At 38.0% G+C, this 16,838-nt stretch overlaps 1 protein-coding gene across 4 annotated transcripts in view; it reads right to left on the bottom strand.

The window, feature by feature from the left end:
- Nucleotides 1–16,838, bottom strand: part of RGS7 (regulator of G protein signaling 7) — a 243,849-nt gene that overhangs the window by 29,699 nt on the left and 197,312 nt on the right. For all 4 annotated transcript variants that reach the window (XM_075089406.1, XM_075089410.1, XM_075089409.1 and 1 more), the window contains exons 7-9: nucleotides 13,587–13,651; nucleotides 11,702–11,778; nucleotides 11,484–11,565 (exon numbers count right to left, since the gene is read on the bottom strand). In XM_075089406.1, the coding sequence (XP_074945507.1) occupies nucleotides 11,484–11,565; nucleotides 11,702–11,778; nucleotides 13,587–13,651 (224 nt within the window). The remainder of the gene's footprint in view (nucleotides 1–11,483; nucleotides 11,566–11,701; nucleotides 11,779–13,586; nucleotides 13,652–16,838) is intronic.

Raw genomic sequence — 16,838 nt, 5'->3', positions numbered from 1 at the left:
TTTCCATCCCAATGAAATTTCTGAACTCAGTTCATCAGTCAATCAGTTCTGAACCCAGATACCTAATATTTATAGCCTGTTTGCTGTACAAAGTTGCACACTCCAAGAGTCCATTTTATTACCTGGCCACGTAGCCAAAACTAATTGCTGTCAACGCCTTTTTGAGTAAAATCTCTTTGCTACGTTGTAATTCTAACAACTGTGAAATCCTCAACGGAAAGCAAATTAATGTTTATAATGATGTCAGTTTAAGTTTTGATGTTATTTTCTTTCTTAAAGAATATGGCAATTTAACTGTGAAACTACTCTAAGCCAGAATAACTAGAAGTTTTCTTGCATCTGAGACAAATACACCCACGTATGTGGGAGGGAATAAGCTCAGGCATTGCAATAGGCTGGGAACTCTATTGCTGCTCTGTAGAAAATGATCTGAGGGAGAAGCTGAGCATGAGTCAGCAGTACGTCCTTGCAGCAATGCAGACAAACTGCATACCCAGCTGCATTAGCAATAGCATACCCAGCAGGCAAACAAAGTGGTTATTTCTTTCTATGCAGCATCATGAGGATACATCTGGAATAGCAAGACTAGTTATGGGCCCCACAAACAACACAGGAAATATATTCAGAACGGATAAGTCCAATGGAGGAACAGACTTTGTTCTGCTTGCAAAAGGGAAGGGCTAACTTGTCTTCTGCTGCCTAAAGGGGGCTTGCAGGGCTAGACATCTTCCAGAGGTGCACCATGAAAGGACTGAAGGCAATAGTCAGAAATTGTAGTAAAGGAAATTCCAGTTAGCTATAAAGGTATATTCTTCATAAGAAAAGGAAGAAGTTTCTTAAAAGAGGCTGTGGAATCTCTGTCCTTGGTGATTTTCAAAGCTTGTTTACCAAAGGCCTAGACAATCTTATTCAACTTAGAAGTCAGCACTGCTTTGAGCAGGAGGTTGGACTAGAGGACCTCCAGAGGTCCCTCTCAGCCTACATTTCTGTGATACAGCCTATGGACTTCCCAAAATGCAGGGATTGAAATTCAAATAATCCACCTTACAGAACACTCCAATCAAGTATTCGCAGCAGTGTGAAATTCATCACCCTGCCTTCCCCTCCCCACAACAGCAGAACGGAAAGACAAGACTGGTATTTGCTTCCTTAGTGCTGCATCTGCCCCCTGGCAGCCTATGGTATGTAGTCAACCCATACAAAAAAAACCTAGCGATGAATTACAGAAAAGTAATTTCACAGCCTCTTTAGCTAAAAATGCACAGGTGCTATTTAAAATAATTACCTCGTTTCAATATGCACACCCATAAATTCAGGGTGCATCAAAGCAGTAAATATTTAGGCGGATTGATTCACATTCCCTACACAACTTCACTGCATTTCAGTGTCAATAAAGTATGAAGTAAATCTTTTTATTTTGTTTTGCAAGCATGGGCTAACTTGTTAAGATTAACTGCAAAATACTAAATTTCAAGATCTCCAGGCTTTCAAAATTAAAGCACTATAAATTTAAATCATGGACATGGATACAAAAAACGTGACAGATCTTTGCTTCTGCTTGGAAAAGATAAAGTCAGACACACAAACATAAAGACAAGGCAGAGACTGAGAGCTGTCTTTTACACTACTTGTGATAGCTGGCTATCAAAATATAGTAAGCTTAAAATTCGAAATTTCCTGAGTGACAAATGTTAGTGTCACCTTCTGCAACAATCTATTCTGCTATTTCTGTCATTGCTGCTATTTCTGTCATTTTTCTTGGAAAGGAGTCTTCTAACCCTCAAGAGTCACTATTCATATCACTTCTGAAGTAGGGAAAGGAAGTTAACTAGACAGTGAATGGTAAGCAGAATACCAGCATTCATTTTCATTTGTAGTTTTTCTGTTCCAGTTTACTGTTGTAGCTCACTGAACCGTATGTAACAAACATGTAAAAAACAAGGGGAGAATAAGGGCATGAAAAAGTATAAAAAAGAAATGAGGCAAAGAAAACAAATCCAGTGGTGCTCAGCTGAAAAAAATTAAAAAGGAGTTATTTAGGTGGGGGAATACGCAGTTTGACTGTGGTTATGTGGGGAAGTTTATTTTTTCTCCTACAAAGTCTAGCATCAAAGGAGACATTAAAATCCTATATTGAGTAAGTTGTCAGTAATGGCTAAACCCGAGGCTCCCTCAGCGAAAAAGACAGGCTACATTCTGCAATGCACCAATTTTTCATTTCCCAGAGTTGTAAGTTATTGGAGTGTGAAGAACCTGCTAAGGCTTTTAAGGAAAGGTTGAGGTTTAGGTATAGATTATTTGGATATTTTGGGGTTTTCCTCATTTTACACAGTTCAGTGTCAATGAGTAAAAAGGTTTTGCAGTAGAAGAGCTGCACTATTAATGACTTTGCTGGTGCAATAGAAAGTCACAGAAAAAGACTTCAAACGTGCTGAGTAAAGTGGTCAGCTCTTTTAACAGGATTTGGAAAACCAGCTGTTATCTTAAGGTCCAGTCAAAGGAGGGCTGCACATTTCCAACCCTTTACATATTCCAGAAAACTGTTTTCCTGGTGGTTTTCTGACAGGACTTGAAACCTGTGTAAAATGTAGCTCACTTTATAACTATTAGATCAATCAACCGCAACTAGAGTGATGAAAAAATAAACACAGTCTTCAGAGTTGCCAGAATCTCAACTATGTAGGAACGTGTATTGATACCGCTGCTAGGGGGACTCTCTCTGGCCTCTGTTACACCACCCAAGGCAGTAAAGCCAAACTAGTGATTACAGGGACTGGGTTACAGTAACCACTTCCTTTCACCTGGAGAAAAATATTGTTACTTACAACTGAAGCAATTAATTATGGGTTTAATTTACAATCAGCTAGGTGTACTTAATCCGAAACACACTTATGAACTTTATTAGCTTCTCCAAAACTCTACGGCTTAATTACAATTTCCATTCGTTTCAGCAGTTCTTTGAAAATAACTCTGAGAAATGGAGTGTGTAAGCATTGGGACTTCTCTCGACAATGTCTTACGGCGTAAGATCTCCAGTAAATTAGCAGATGTCTGAAGAAAGAGGAAAAATATTATCATGAGTTTAATTATTGGGATACAAGTGATGGACTTTTAGGGTTTTTTTAATTTTGCAGCTCATACACCATCTATCGCAAACATAGTATAATGCAATAATTACAAACTCTAAACTAAGTTGGGTGGGTATCCCCACCGCAGAGTCTGGCTACTTAATGAATACAGTCTTTGCTCCGCAGTTGAAGCTGAGTGTACCAGATAGATTTTTTGTTCCTGTATACGTAGTGGCACTCTAATTTTTACAGAAGTATCTAGAGACTATCATGTAATAGAAGGGACCAGCACCAACTTTTCTTCTCTCTACTTGGCTTTCCAAGAGTATGTGTGTCACACACTTTTTAAATTTTTTAATAGTATCATATTCCCAGCTTCTGCACAATTACTTTTAGCACAACTGTCTCTTTGGAAACATGCCTTTTTGATTCAGACACACAAGCACTGTGACTGGACTTTTGATATCTACCATTAAGTTACAGTGCTTTTACAGAGGTCCCACTTGCATTATAGTCCTAGTAATAAGCAAACACAGAAAGATAAATATTTGGATTACAGACCATTATGTCCATGGTAACTTAATACAAAAATTGTAGTAAGTATGTAAGCTTGATGATTACTTTGTATACAGCTTCTATCAAGGTTTCACCTCCCTAGAACTCCAGACCAAACTTCTCTAAAATTAGCTCACAATTTCTCTACTTTTTCATATGGAATCTCTCTTCAGTTAGAAATTAGCTTATCTGGGAAGTACACCTATACCTTCCAATTAACACCTATAAATCATATTTAATGATTAGGAAGCAAATCCCAAGATCGTTCTCAAGTATAAATTCTGCAGCAGCATGTTTCAGATTCCACTCCCAGATGCCTCATAACTTTGGCAGATAATCAGGGAAAAATTATTAAAACCTGCTTGTTCTACTAAAGCATTTTTTGCAGCATATTTTGCTGCATTTCTTCAGCCTTTCCATTATGTATCTTAAAAGAGGTGTGTTATGCTACTAAATACTGTCTTTATGGAACACAATGTAGGGAAATAATTACAATGTATGGATTTAGTGTTACACTGAAATAAGAAAATACAACTTGGAACTGGACTTGCATAGAACAGCTTCAACTTTGGTTATATTCCTTAATATGAACCTATTTTTAAAGCACATGATACATCTGACAATATGCAGATAATACATCTGACAATATCCCTTAATATAGTGATCTATAGTCAGGTAGTATTATGGAAACAAATTAGTTGTGCACAGTTTAACTGCTAAAGCCTGTCCATATAAGCTGATGTGCAACCTGTCGGCTTTTAATTAAGTAAATATAGCTTTGCATTTTTTGTTATTCATTCATTGAACTGGTATTTCAAGCCACAGAATGTCCAATGTCAAATCTTATTGAACTTCTTCCTTCAAAGGAAGGGATTGTCTTAACTCATAAGGATTAATAAAAGCATTGTTAGGATTAAGTGTTCTGTTGAAGGTTTTAGTAGAGAATTATGCAGGCAGCATAGAATTAATTTAAATGCTCAATACATGTCCTTGTTAGCTAATTTCATTTTTGACTCATTAAAGAACAGAGATAAATAAAATAAAGTTCCAGAATTATTTATTAAATTGAAATGAATGAGCAATAAACCTGATTGTGTCATCCACTAGAAATACATTGATGCAGAAATAATGAATTCTTGATAAACTGCAGAGAAAGGCATAAGTGTTTAAGCATGAAGTTAAATGCACTATAGACAGCCCCATGTGAAGGACACAAAACTTGCCATTTGGACCAATTAATAACATCAACACATGCTTTATTCAAGGATATATTTGAAGATCACTGACTACTATCAAAGTAGCGGTAGTTTCACTGTTGTTCTGCAGTGGACTTAATCAAAGCATGGCAAAGAGTGGAATCAATGGACAAAAGTTTAACTACAAGTTGTTTCTCTTCTTTGGGCAAGAAAAATGAGGTTTGAAGGCCATCAGACAATGGAAAGACATTTGATCAATTACTTTGACCAAGCTTTAGTTAAGTTTGCATCATGGTAGAACTCAGATGGTTTTCAAACTGAAGAGATGGGAAGTCTCACTTAGCATGGAGCTTAGGATCATCTTACCAAAAAATAGAACCTACACTGTACCAGTTTCCTGTCATACCTATCTGTCGCCTCAAACTAGAGTTCAGATCTTTTCCATGAGTAGTATCAGACACACAAGGAATTCCATTGGCTGTGCATACCAAGGACCTGCTTGGTACAGGAGAAAAAGAGATACAGAGACATTTCCAAGAAATAGGATAGTAATAAATTAAAACATAAAAGTAATCTATAGGAGACAGAGCATCTTGAATCTTGACAGGGATTCTCACACTCTCACTTACTTGCCTGTTTAAGGACAGATCTAGTACAAAGCTGGGCTTTTACCTTAAGAGAACTGGACTTTATTATATTGTTTTTAAAAAAAGTCTTTTAGTGGCATGTGTCAGAGAAACACATAATATGCAAAATGCGTATGAAAAGGATGTTGAAATTTAATTTTTGAGGCAAGTCATGTGAAACTAAACTAGAGGCTGTAATAAAGAATATGCTACTGTATGGAAGTTATATGCTTAATTCTTTTTGAAATTTAATTTAATATCTAATAATTCCTAATTTAGTATTAATTACAGTTAAGTCTGTATCAAGGTGATTTTTGTGCATGTGAAGATTCCAGTATTTGCAACACTGTTGCATAAGGAAACCTGCTAAATTTATCATCTGGTTTGTTGCCCCTGTGCTAGATACTCAGAGTCAAAAGTGCTTTCTCAAATTTTTTTCATCCCAAAAGGCAGGAAACTGGTGTTTTATGGATTCCATACAGAAGAATTTAGGGAATTCACTTGAAAAGACGTGACAGCAGGAAAGTCTGACCACATCTCTGAAAATGTTGATGTCAAATATAGGTGACATTTAGAAATTGATTATCTGCCTTTCGACTTATAAGAAGATCCTTGAACAGAATGCTTTGGATTGAAGTAGCAAATTTAATTCACACAGAAACAAAAATCAATGTATAAACATTGATCTTATTAAAAAAATTCCTTATCTTTACTACTTCAGCTTATTTTCCTAGTTGCTACCAGAACCGGCTCTTACTGAAAGCCATAACATCATCTCATTTTTCTGTGTGCTTCCACCATCTCATCAGTTATCTATTTCACAATCTCTGACCTTTTCATGATGCTCAGTTTTCACTTGAGCACTTTCAGTTTGTTGCACTGTTGCAAGAAAGCTGGCTTCGTTTTCCCCACCTGTCCCACCCTTACTCAAATACCAGACTAAATAACAATGCTAAATAATATGAGTACAAATTCTTCCATAAAGATCTGAGTTACTGGGCTAGCTATAAGGTTTATAAATAACTGCCTCAAACAGATGTGAATATGGATCGTAAACATTATAACCGTTTTCTGAAAATAAAACATTGCACAAGGCTTTGTTTCATTACCAGAAGTGCAGTATCTGAGACTGCCAGTTGCTGCTTTGGCTGCATTCCCTGTCTGCTGGAGAGGTAACTCCCGTGTAAGGATATACAGTGAAACAGGTGCAAAAGAAGACAGGAAAATTGTGTGTGGATACATCACTAGAGAAGTTGGATGGCCAGTTTAACATTCATTTCCTGGAGATGTTTAAAAACTCTCTGAAAATATTGTGATAAAGCAGGCAGAAGTGATCGCTGGCTAAACAAGTGATTGGCCCAGAAAAGTCTAGGATCTGTAGCACGTAAAGTGTGAAATGAAGGATTGCACCACCTTAGCCAAGTTAAATTCAGTCTTTTGCCGAGTGTTTGAGGCTGATCTTGAAGGACAGGATGGAAAAGTCATTAGAAACAAAAGCAATGAAAGGAAAGAAAAGGAGAAACCTAGAACAAATACCCAGAAGTACCTGCTGCATGACCCTAGACACCCGCTAATATTACCTGTTGGCTCAGATGCTGAGGGTCATGTTCAGACCACATAAAATACCATTTTAAAACATAAACAGATAAAATTATATTATTGGAGATAGACTCTCATTAAAAAACTAAATAGAGAGTGAAGCAAAAGGTGTGGGATATGTGACAAGGTTTAAAAAATTTAGAGATTACTGTTTTCCTAGTTTGCTACTAGAAAACAATGGCATGAAACCCCCAAATCCAGAGATCATATGTATTTCTGAATTTACACCATCAGTGAATTATCTCAAGCCCATGCTTGCCCTTAACGTTGCTGCTGTCCTTACCAGACATAACCACCCTGGATACTTTGTCCTACTATTGTAAATCACACAAATATTGGGTTTGTTTTTCATAAAACCAAAGAATCATTTAGGTTGGAAAAGACCTTTAAGATCACTGAGTCTAGCCTTTATCAATATTTGCTATTCAGTCTTTTCACAGAGCAGCAATATGGTCACCATCATTCAGCAAGCCGGTGGTAGCAATGGGAACAGAAGTCCTCTGGATCGGGTTTAACCATGGCAGAATGGAAGAACTGGATCACACCTTGACTCACACTCATGCTTTATTAAATCCCAGTATAACTAAACCAGAGCCAGAGTTTAAACTTTGGAAAGGGACACACACCAGTGTAGTTTTCTAGCCCACCTTAGAAAACTATTGCTATTTCCCATCTTCCTTTTAAAACAACTGCATACAAACCTGCTAAATATTACTGCAATACAACCAGTGTTCTGAGTGATGACAAAGGTCAGAGGCGTCGGAGAAAATAAAAAGCTTTTTTCAATTTATTAAAGTTAAGAGGTGTACAAATGACTTTCAGGAGAAAGGGGTACTTCCTCCATTATCTTCTGAATTAATTTGAAGTTCAGCAAGTGCCCAACAGGTCTTTATTATGCATTTAATTTAAATTACATTAATATGTCGCTCAAGAAGAAAAGTGAAGTGTTTGTACCAGCAAGACACCAGCAGTCCTTGCTCTCTGTCTTAAAAAGTTAATTTTACAGCAAGCCGCAGCTACTCTGCTCCTACTGTATTTCATGAGGGTTTGAGAATGTCCCAGGGGATTTACTGTTTTAGTACCTGTTTGTCCCTTTTTAACAAGTGTAAGATTATGGGTTTTAAACAGGGATAATAATTCAGGAAAGCTATGAGTTCTTTTATGAAGACTTTAATCAGGAGCACGACATTTCTTTTCAAATAAGAGCAGTTTCTTAATTTCTTTTGCCTGGAAGGAACTGACTTCCCCAGTTTAGCTTGATTTGTTACTGCATTTTGACTAATGCCCTCATCCTCCTAACCAATTTTCGCTCTGTTCCATAGTCAGTTATCAATAGAAGTTTCAAAATTATGAAAATTATACACTTGCTAGGCAGGTGGAAAGGAAAGGAAGGCTTTTAAGATATGTTTCCTCTGCCATCAAAAAGCGAAATGTGTCACTTTATGTGAATAATATTAATCTCAGACCTATCTTACATACTGGCTATCTTAGAAATAATGGCATGGACTTTATCCTAGGTCTGCTGCTCAGGATTTCAAGGAATTTTAGACAGCATTTCCTGACATATATTTCCATGGTTTTACTATGATCGGTATCTGAACTAGTAAGATTAAAAGTCGTTCACACGTGTCTCTGCAGGCTGCAGAACCTACATTTGAAGCTCAGTCATGCTCTTTCTAGATGCCAGCTAAGATCTTTCTATGTAAAGCAGCAACTGGAATTGACAGAAATGACCAAGATTACAATCCACATTACACTAAAATACACACCAAAATAAAACATTAAATACATAGTGAAACTGCAGTTAAATAAATATTGGAATGGAAACTGGTCAGTGAGATATCAAAACTGTTCTACTGTCTCTCAAAAGAAAATTGAGGAACAGGTGACTATTTGAAAAAACTCCCCTCCAAATCCACTTTCTCTAGTTCATGTCCAAGCATCATCTGCCTGAAAACCTAGGAAAAGTTGTGGGCACTAGGCAGCCAGCTGATCGAAAGTAACAGCCATGATGGCTTTCAAGCATTTGTCTGTCCCTCAGACGATGGCATAAATCTTCTAGGGCTTCTGCAACTACCTGCAGGATTGACTTTGACTTGGGACCTATGAAATAAAGGTGCTTTTTGAGGCATACTCTTTACACATCAAACCTTGGTTCATTTGCTTTATTTTAAACTTATCAGTCACAGTGACATTTCTGATACCCAGTTCATGATCTTTTTTGCAGCTACACTCTCCTGGTTTCACTGTCATATAGCTCTTCTTTTTTCATGGCTCTCATTCCTGTAGTGCTCTACCACACTATGGTTTTGGACTGATGGCTTGCTCCCCTCTTCTATCCTTTTCATCACCTTAAGGTATCTCTTTTTTTGAAATGAAATTATATATAAGTATACAAAAATAATTTAATATTTGTAGATTATATTCGATATGTAAAGGTTCTGTACCAGCACTGTAGCCAGGTAGGTAAGAAATAAAGCAACTAGGGATCAGGACATGGCAAAAAAAAAACCCTGGCAAATATTTATTTACTCACCTAAACAAACAAACAAAAAAACCCCTAATAATAAAATATATAGTCCTCAAAATTCATTTTCAGTGAAAAAAAATAATTGGGGTGGATTTTGAAAAATATTGTTACTGCTCCTAGCCCCTGAATTTTTATCAGAAGATAAAAAACTGTAAATAAAAATAAACATTTACCCTAGATTCTTATCCAGACATTACCTAATTTTCCAAAACTAGGTCTTCAGAGTTGCAGCAATATTTCTGTGAGTTTTGGGGGGGCTTTTGGGGGGCTTGAAAAGCAATTAGTAATTGTAATTAGCTCTAGAATCACCTTCCTTTTTTCAGTCCATTCCTCTTATCTTTTATTCTTTTTAATAGAAGCTTCTGGATTTTACTGTGATGGTAAATTTATAACAATGTTTTTAAAATTAGTATTTTAGCAACTAGTGAGAGGAGCTGGTTAGACAAAGTATGAACCTCTCCACTCTTCTATTTATATCTCCTAAAGTCAGGAGCCTACATTGCTGACTGTAAGCCAGTCTTTTGCCTCTGATATTTCCTGGGTATGTCTACAGTCAGATTAAAAACCTCTGCTGGACCAGGCAGATTTATCCACAGTTCAGCCAAAGCCCTTAATCAGATTCAATTTCCTATTGTCCTTGTCACTTTAATTCTCTCCTTATTGTCTGCCTATATCTTAACTTGAAACTTCAACAATTTATCTTCTCTTCCAAACCTGGAAATAACATCTAATTCCCAGACCCGTTTCTGCAGCTAATATAAAACCTGTCTGCACCTTCAAAGTTCTCAAGTCCATAGAAACTTTCTGTGTCTATTCTATACGCAGCTCCCATCAACATCAGATGGCAGATTGTTGTCTGTCCTCCCTCCCTATTTTACACCAGTGACTAGACAATAATGTCCCAGTCTTCTTGCATCTAATGCGGTGGTCTGAGTCTTCCACTTCAAATTATTTTCTCTACCTGACATATTAAATCCTACCTAAAAATCCATTTCTTCTACTGCTCTTTCAATTCCAGTCACAAATGCAAGCTGACCATGTCCAGGTTTATCATTTTTTATTCAAAACTTTCTCACTGTATTCACCTCTTCTATAGGTATCATCACCTAACGTTACTTCCCCAGAACAATCAGTACCTTTCCCAGTGTCACAGTGGAAGATATAGTCCATATGTGGTTTCATTGGTAATGATACCAAACTCTGTACACAGAAAATGAAAGCTTAACTCCAGTTAAGTGAAACAGATATAATTCTGAGGTAAAGCAAAAAAAATGTGAATATTGAGTTCTCACAGTTTAATTGGAAGTTTTGTGACATTTGACATTCTTTCTCAAATGAGGTTTAGCTCTCAAAGGTAGTTGATAATGTGACACCCTTTTTTTTAAAATTTTGTTTCAGATGGACTTTGACAAGGAACTCAGATGAATCTTGTTTAGACAGTGTATGACTCCCACAGCTCAAAGCCAATAACATGTAACCTTTATATACATTAAAAATAGCTTGGAAATATGACCAGAGTGAAGTTGAAAGGCTTAGTGAGCAAAAAAGGAGATTTTAAAAAAAAAGTCAGGTATATTTAAAAGTATTTTTGGCTATGTTGATCATTTTTGTTGTGTGACTCATACCTTGGGAAACCTTTGAGATGGTAATAGCCAAAGACAGGTATCTTCTGATTCAAGAAATCAGACACAACAGATCTATTCACTGACAACCCCAAACTGAGTATACACGCATCTGCAATCTTCAACAGTAGAATGATATACAGTATAGATCCTGCAGAAAAGGGAAGCGGGCCCCAATCACCAGCCTACAGCCCTTTTTCTTGTTCCCAGGCTACCCCAATGCTCCACAGAGACTGACGTTTGTCAGTGGTCCCGCTCACAGGCAGAGCGGCCCCAGCAGCACTCACCACCGGCCGGTGCACATCCCAGAACGCTCGCTCCTGGCTGTCAAGAATCTTCCTCTCTATCTTGTCTCTCTTCTTGTCGACTCTGTTAATGTTACAGGATATTTAAAAGAAACCGTGTTAATGACTAATTTTAAACATAAGAAGTGTTCACTTTTCCCTTCCCTTCCCCCTTCAAAAAGCATGCAAAACCAAAACTCCTGGTCTTCAAAGGAACTTACTTTGCTTGTGCTTCAGCTTGCATAAAAATAAACTCCCATTTCCGAGCAAATGCTCGCTGTAGCCTGGCCAAACTCTCCTGAAAATACATCACAGTTTTAGTGGGTTAGGTTGTAAGTTATTTACTTTTTAATATCTTTTAGCTTATCTCTCCCCTCACCCCCCTAAGATGTAATACAACTCATGATATCTGTGCCAGTGTAAATGTACCTTACTTATCCAATACGAAGTCTTTGCTTGACACCAAACGGGGTGGAATACTAGTTCTATCTACTTTTGAATCCCCTAGCTATTTTAGGTTTTGAACTCTGATGACAAAGGTGGATGCAACCTTCAGCAGAACGTGGGATTTCTGAAGGAATTTAATATACTGGGTGCTGGCTGAGCAATTCTGTAATTATACAAAGAAATATTCTTGTTTAGAAAGTACCTAATGCTGAAAGATAATAGCAGTACTTTCCGTACGGGATGATCCACATGACTACCCCTATCAGTCATCTATACAAACGGTTTGCATTGAACAATGTTGGCTGCCTAGCAATTTATTTAAAATACAATAATAAGAACCTATCAATATTTTGGTAGTGCAGGAATCTTCCAAGACCTCCACAGCTATCCTAATTTTAAAAAAATGTAGACTATAGTTCTTCACTACTGTATAGGGAATGTATATATCCTACAGCCTACTAATAATAACAGGAAGAAGATTTGTAAAATCTTAGCAAGACTGTTTCCTCCACTGATGCTAGAAGAGGTTCGCTGTCTGTAACAGAGCTTTTCCAACCTCCCCCTAGCTTAAATGGCAGCAGTATGCAATCAGTTCACATGGAGATGGCTGAGGTTCTTATCTTCCTCCAGAAATCCCCCAGTTACCTTTGTGCACTGCTTTTACAGAGACTAAGTGAAAAATTACCTGTAAACTTCCTAACAAAAGGTGTTGCTTTAACTGTATTTCTGTGTACTGAAAATGTATCTCTATGACATACTTACTGAAAATAAAGACTGCAGCGAGCGAAGAGGAGGCTTTCTAGAGATCTTGTCAGTACCAGTAAAGGCTTTCATGGCTTGTATACTGGAGGTGAATTTTCTAAGGCATGTAAGTATAAAATTATGCATACCCCACGGTGCAGTACACTGAAAAGCAAGCTTGTGCCAGAAGAATCAATAAAGTGTGTCAGCATGGTGCTGCGGCTGGAGTTTTTGGCGTGTTGAGAGGCCTGGCTGACTATCCTGCTATCGTGTCACAGTAGCACAGCTGGACAGCTTTCAGTGCAGAGCCAGGGCTGTTCGTGAATTTTATGTTGACATTTTCATGAAAAATTCAGGAACTTCTGGGGGGGATCGGGATGGAATTCAAGACATCTCTCTCCTTAGCGAGTGCCATCCTCATCAGCTAATCCCTCTTTTTCCAGCCTTTCCTGGCCTCAATCATCTTACCTTGCCTGGGGCACAGCACTCCTTTCAGGGACTGGGAAGTGCCTTTAGTCTGACCCTCTTTGCCACCAAGGCTGTCCCTTGACAGCCACCAAGTGCTTTTGAAAATGTTGCCAGAGACCCTTCAATCAAACTTTACACGGTGTAGAGTACAGTTGCTTTCAAACACTCAGGGTGTATCTGGGATTTGTGAACAGTTATTTCTGATCCCACCATGGTGATCTGAGCAGAGTAAGAATAGAGATGGACCAAAATCTCAGTTTTTGCCCAGCTAGCCTTCACTACAGTCTCTCAAACAGCATTTATGACTACTGAGCACTGTCAGACTCACATGCTGGCAAAAGTGGATAACTAATAGATTTTCACACATAATCCCTATAATTCTCATGCTTAACATTGTTTCACATGCTCATTAAGTCCAGCAGAGAAATTTACTTTTCCACAGGTACTTACAGCTTCATAGTCTGCTAGCTCTAGCCTGGCTTTGTTTTGCATTGTCCGCTTGCAGAGGTAAACGGCTGGAACAGAATAAAGTAACACAGGATTTGCTACTATCTCACAAACAGAGCAGACGAGAAATCTAGAGGCTTCATCTCTATTTTACTGTTTTGATCTACAAGATGCACGAGATACTTGGGGTTAGGTTGTTTAATGGCCAGGGAACTCGCACATTAAAGAAAAAATGGCAAAAATATTTTCTGAACAGTGTGTGTATAACTCATATTGTATAAGAGTTTTATCAGGAGCTGCTGCTACATTAGTCAAATAGATTTTTAAGAACGTGTAAACATGGTTTCATTTATTTTTACTTTATATTTAGAAATCACAACATTTCAGTCTATGACGATTTCAGTTAAAAATTAATTCCAGATAAAAGTCAAGTCTCATGCAGACTAGTCTGCTATAATCAATATTTAAAACAGAAAAAGTGGGACCAAAAAATGAAATGCATTAGATATAATGAGAAAAAATATTCTTTCATTTATTTTCTAGATCCAAAATCCTTCAGCAGAGCTGCTCTGCCTCCACCTCATTCAGACAGAGCAGAGTCTTAACTAATAAAATGGAATGCTGACAGCTAAATACTGAGAGGACGCAGGGATGAAAATGAAACTTAAGACTACATAAACAGTGCAGTGTTTTGCATCATGTTGCTTGATCCCGAATTCTTTATGCTTTCCAGTACACTTTAATGAAGTCCATTTCCAATAGACTTTATCCAGCAGCAAATACTTCCATCAACTCTGAATATCATACAGCTTCCCCCACCAGTAAGCAATGAGTGCAGCACGGTTGCTTATTGCGCAGTATTTACCTACTTCATTACTTCAGAGCACCTTCTCATGTGTGAGATGGGGGAATCTTTTGATCGGTGGTAAGAAAACCTTAACTTATCTGTGGTCTCTACAATCAGCAAAAAGACCCCATATTTACTGACTGTGGTTAGGAATGTTCCTGCTTTCTGACTGCCAGCTTGTCCGCTACAGGAGCCAAGAGGAATAACTTGACATAGGAACCTAAGTCTTGTAGTCTCTAGAAAGAAGGAAGTGTTTGTCTTATATATAGCTTTGATTTTAAGGTATTCAAACCAATTATATTTTACAATTCCATAGAAATATTTATTTCTGACAAGTCACCTGCAAATGGATGCAAAACCACTCCAGTGGAAGCTGTTTCAGCGGAACTGATGACAAGCACTTCTAATGACTCCAGCTGCAGTTACAGGTGTTACTTGATGTAAAATGGAGTTATATTTTAATGCAGTTTTTTTTTCTTCCCCCTCCCCCTTCTCCCATTTTCTGTGTGTTATTTGGTCTATTTTCTTTCATACTTTTTCACTTTCCACTCCCATAAGAAGCCCTGGTCTCTTTCTCTATTCCCTGCATTCCCATATCCCCTCTGGTTACAAAGCAAATTCTGCGCCTACAAAATCCACATACAGATACAAATCCACATCACACACCAAGTATGGCAGACAAACAGTATCTGTAGCCTCAGTTTCCATGCATTTTAATATTAGTATACACTTACACTAACGCATTGGCATGCATGCTGAAATGTCACAAAAAGATGAGGGGATGAATTCTGGATGAACCTTTGTACCTAGGTTGCATCCAAAATCAGTACGGTGGTAAGGGAATACTGAGGAGAGAGGAGAGATGGTCTTTGTCATTTAGCTCCTTTTACAGTGAAGCATTTTCCTGTCTTTTCATTCAAAACTGGTTATTTTGTTGAAGAAGAAAAAGAAATCCCTAAACGCCTTGAAAATATTAGCAATAAAATACACACTTAATAGAAATGTGCAGACAGTTCTGAGAATTCCAGGGATCAAATTTTGTCTAGTCCAACCATTCTAATACCAACTGAACAGAAACAAAATGAACTCCCTGTTCTCTGCACTTGATTAAGCCCTTGTAAACCCCATTCTCACGGTCCCTGTATAGGCACCTTTAGTTAGTTTAGCACTTCCTTGAGTCCCACTGTGGGTATACTTGGTGATTAGGATCTCCTTCTGCCTCCAACAAAAATTGTTGCTGCAGAGGTGGCTGACTGTCCATCTTTCTGTCAGGATGGGTTTTAACAAAAAAGGATCTTCAGATCACAGTTCTCAGTGTTGGCAAAACAACCACCAGGTCACCAGGAGCAGGAGAGGGGAATTAGCTTGCCACACTCAATCTAATATTGTGTCTAAGAAAACTCTTGTCTTCACTGTGTGACTGTACTGCAGTATTTTCCCTGTGGGGTTCTTTTAATGACCCTTTCTGCTCCAAATCCATAGAAAATAGTCCAAGAACATTTGTTTTTTGTTATGAGCATATCTTAGCCAAGACTTAAAAAAAAATCATATTCATCACTCAGACCTTTTTTCTCTGGAATATACAGGACCCCTCCACGCCCCCACCCTCCCCCTCCTCCCCTTTCAGGAGCCTCAAGGTTATAATACCTGTGGCTTGGATTCTTTATGTCAGAAATATTTCTATGTGCCAGTGTGGATAAGGCAGATTATGCCCAAGAAAGATTTAGTTATTTGGGAAATATGACATATCCACTAGTGTAGAAGAAAATAGGACATTCCTGCTCTTTGACTCAATTTACTGCTATTGCTACGTGCTAACAATTACATCCTTATTATAGGAGTGCATGTTTGAGGATCTATTTAAGAGCTACTTGTAGTCACACAAGAAGCTGGCAGCAGCTCAGGAATTTGAATTCCCCCGTTCACACTCTTATCATATTCTCTGGCTTGTCTGTAACAAAAGTCACTAGCATGTTGGGAAGCAAGATTGTGAAAATCTCATTTTCAGCCAGAATATCTGAAGACAGTAAGAAATTAGGTTTTGTTCTTCTGACTTTTAGAGAAATGGGAGCTGAAATATGGATACTCCCATCTTTTGCAGGTACCACTCCTTTCCTCCACCAGAACGTGTGAAGTAACTGCATGTGTCCAGTAGGCTGACCTTGAGGATCTGGGGAGGGCGCCAGTCAGTGTCCCTCCCAAAGCAGAGTCAGGAGCTCTCAGCATTTCAGAGAATGATGGTGTCTGCTTTCTAAGCCCATGGTTTGTATGAGCTGTCAGTGGTTTTACAGATTCATGCAGAAATACAATCTGCAGGAAGGGTCTCCAAGTAAAAGCTCCTCTATTTCTGTATATCCTTCTCTATTTATCTACCCCACAAAGGGCCTGGTCAGGGCTCTCAGTACACC

This window comes from Phalacrocorax aristotelis, chromosome 3 (genome assembly GCF_949628215.1).
Source record: "Phalacrocorax aristotelis chromosome 3, bGulAri2.1, whole genome shotgun sequence".
In the NCBI taxonomy this organism is placed as follows: domain Eukaryota; kingdom Metazoa; phylum Chordata; class Aves; order Suliformes; family Phalacrocoracidae; genus Phalacrocorax; species Phalacrocorax aristotelis.
This window is presented reverse-complemented; position numbering and strand designations above follow the sequence as displayed.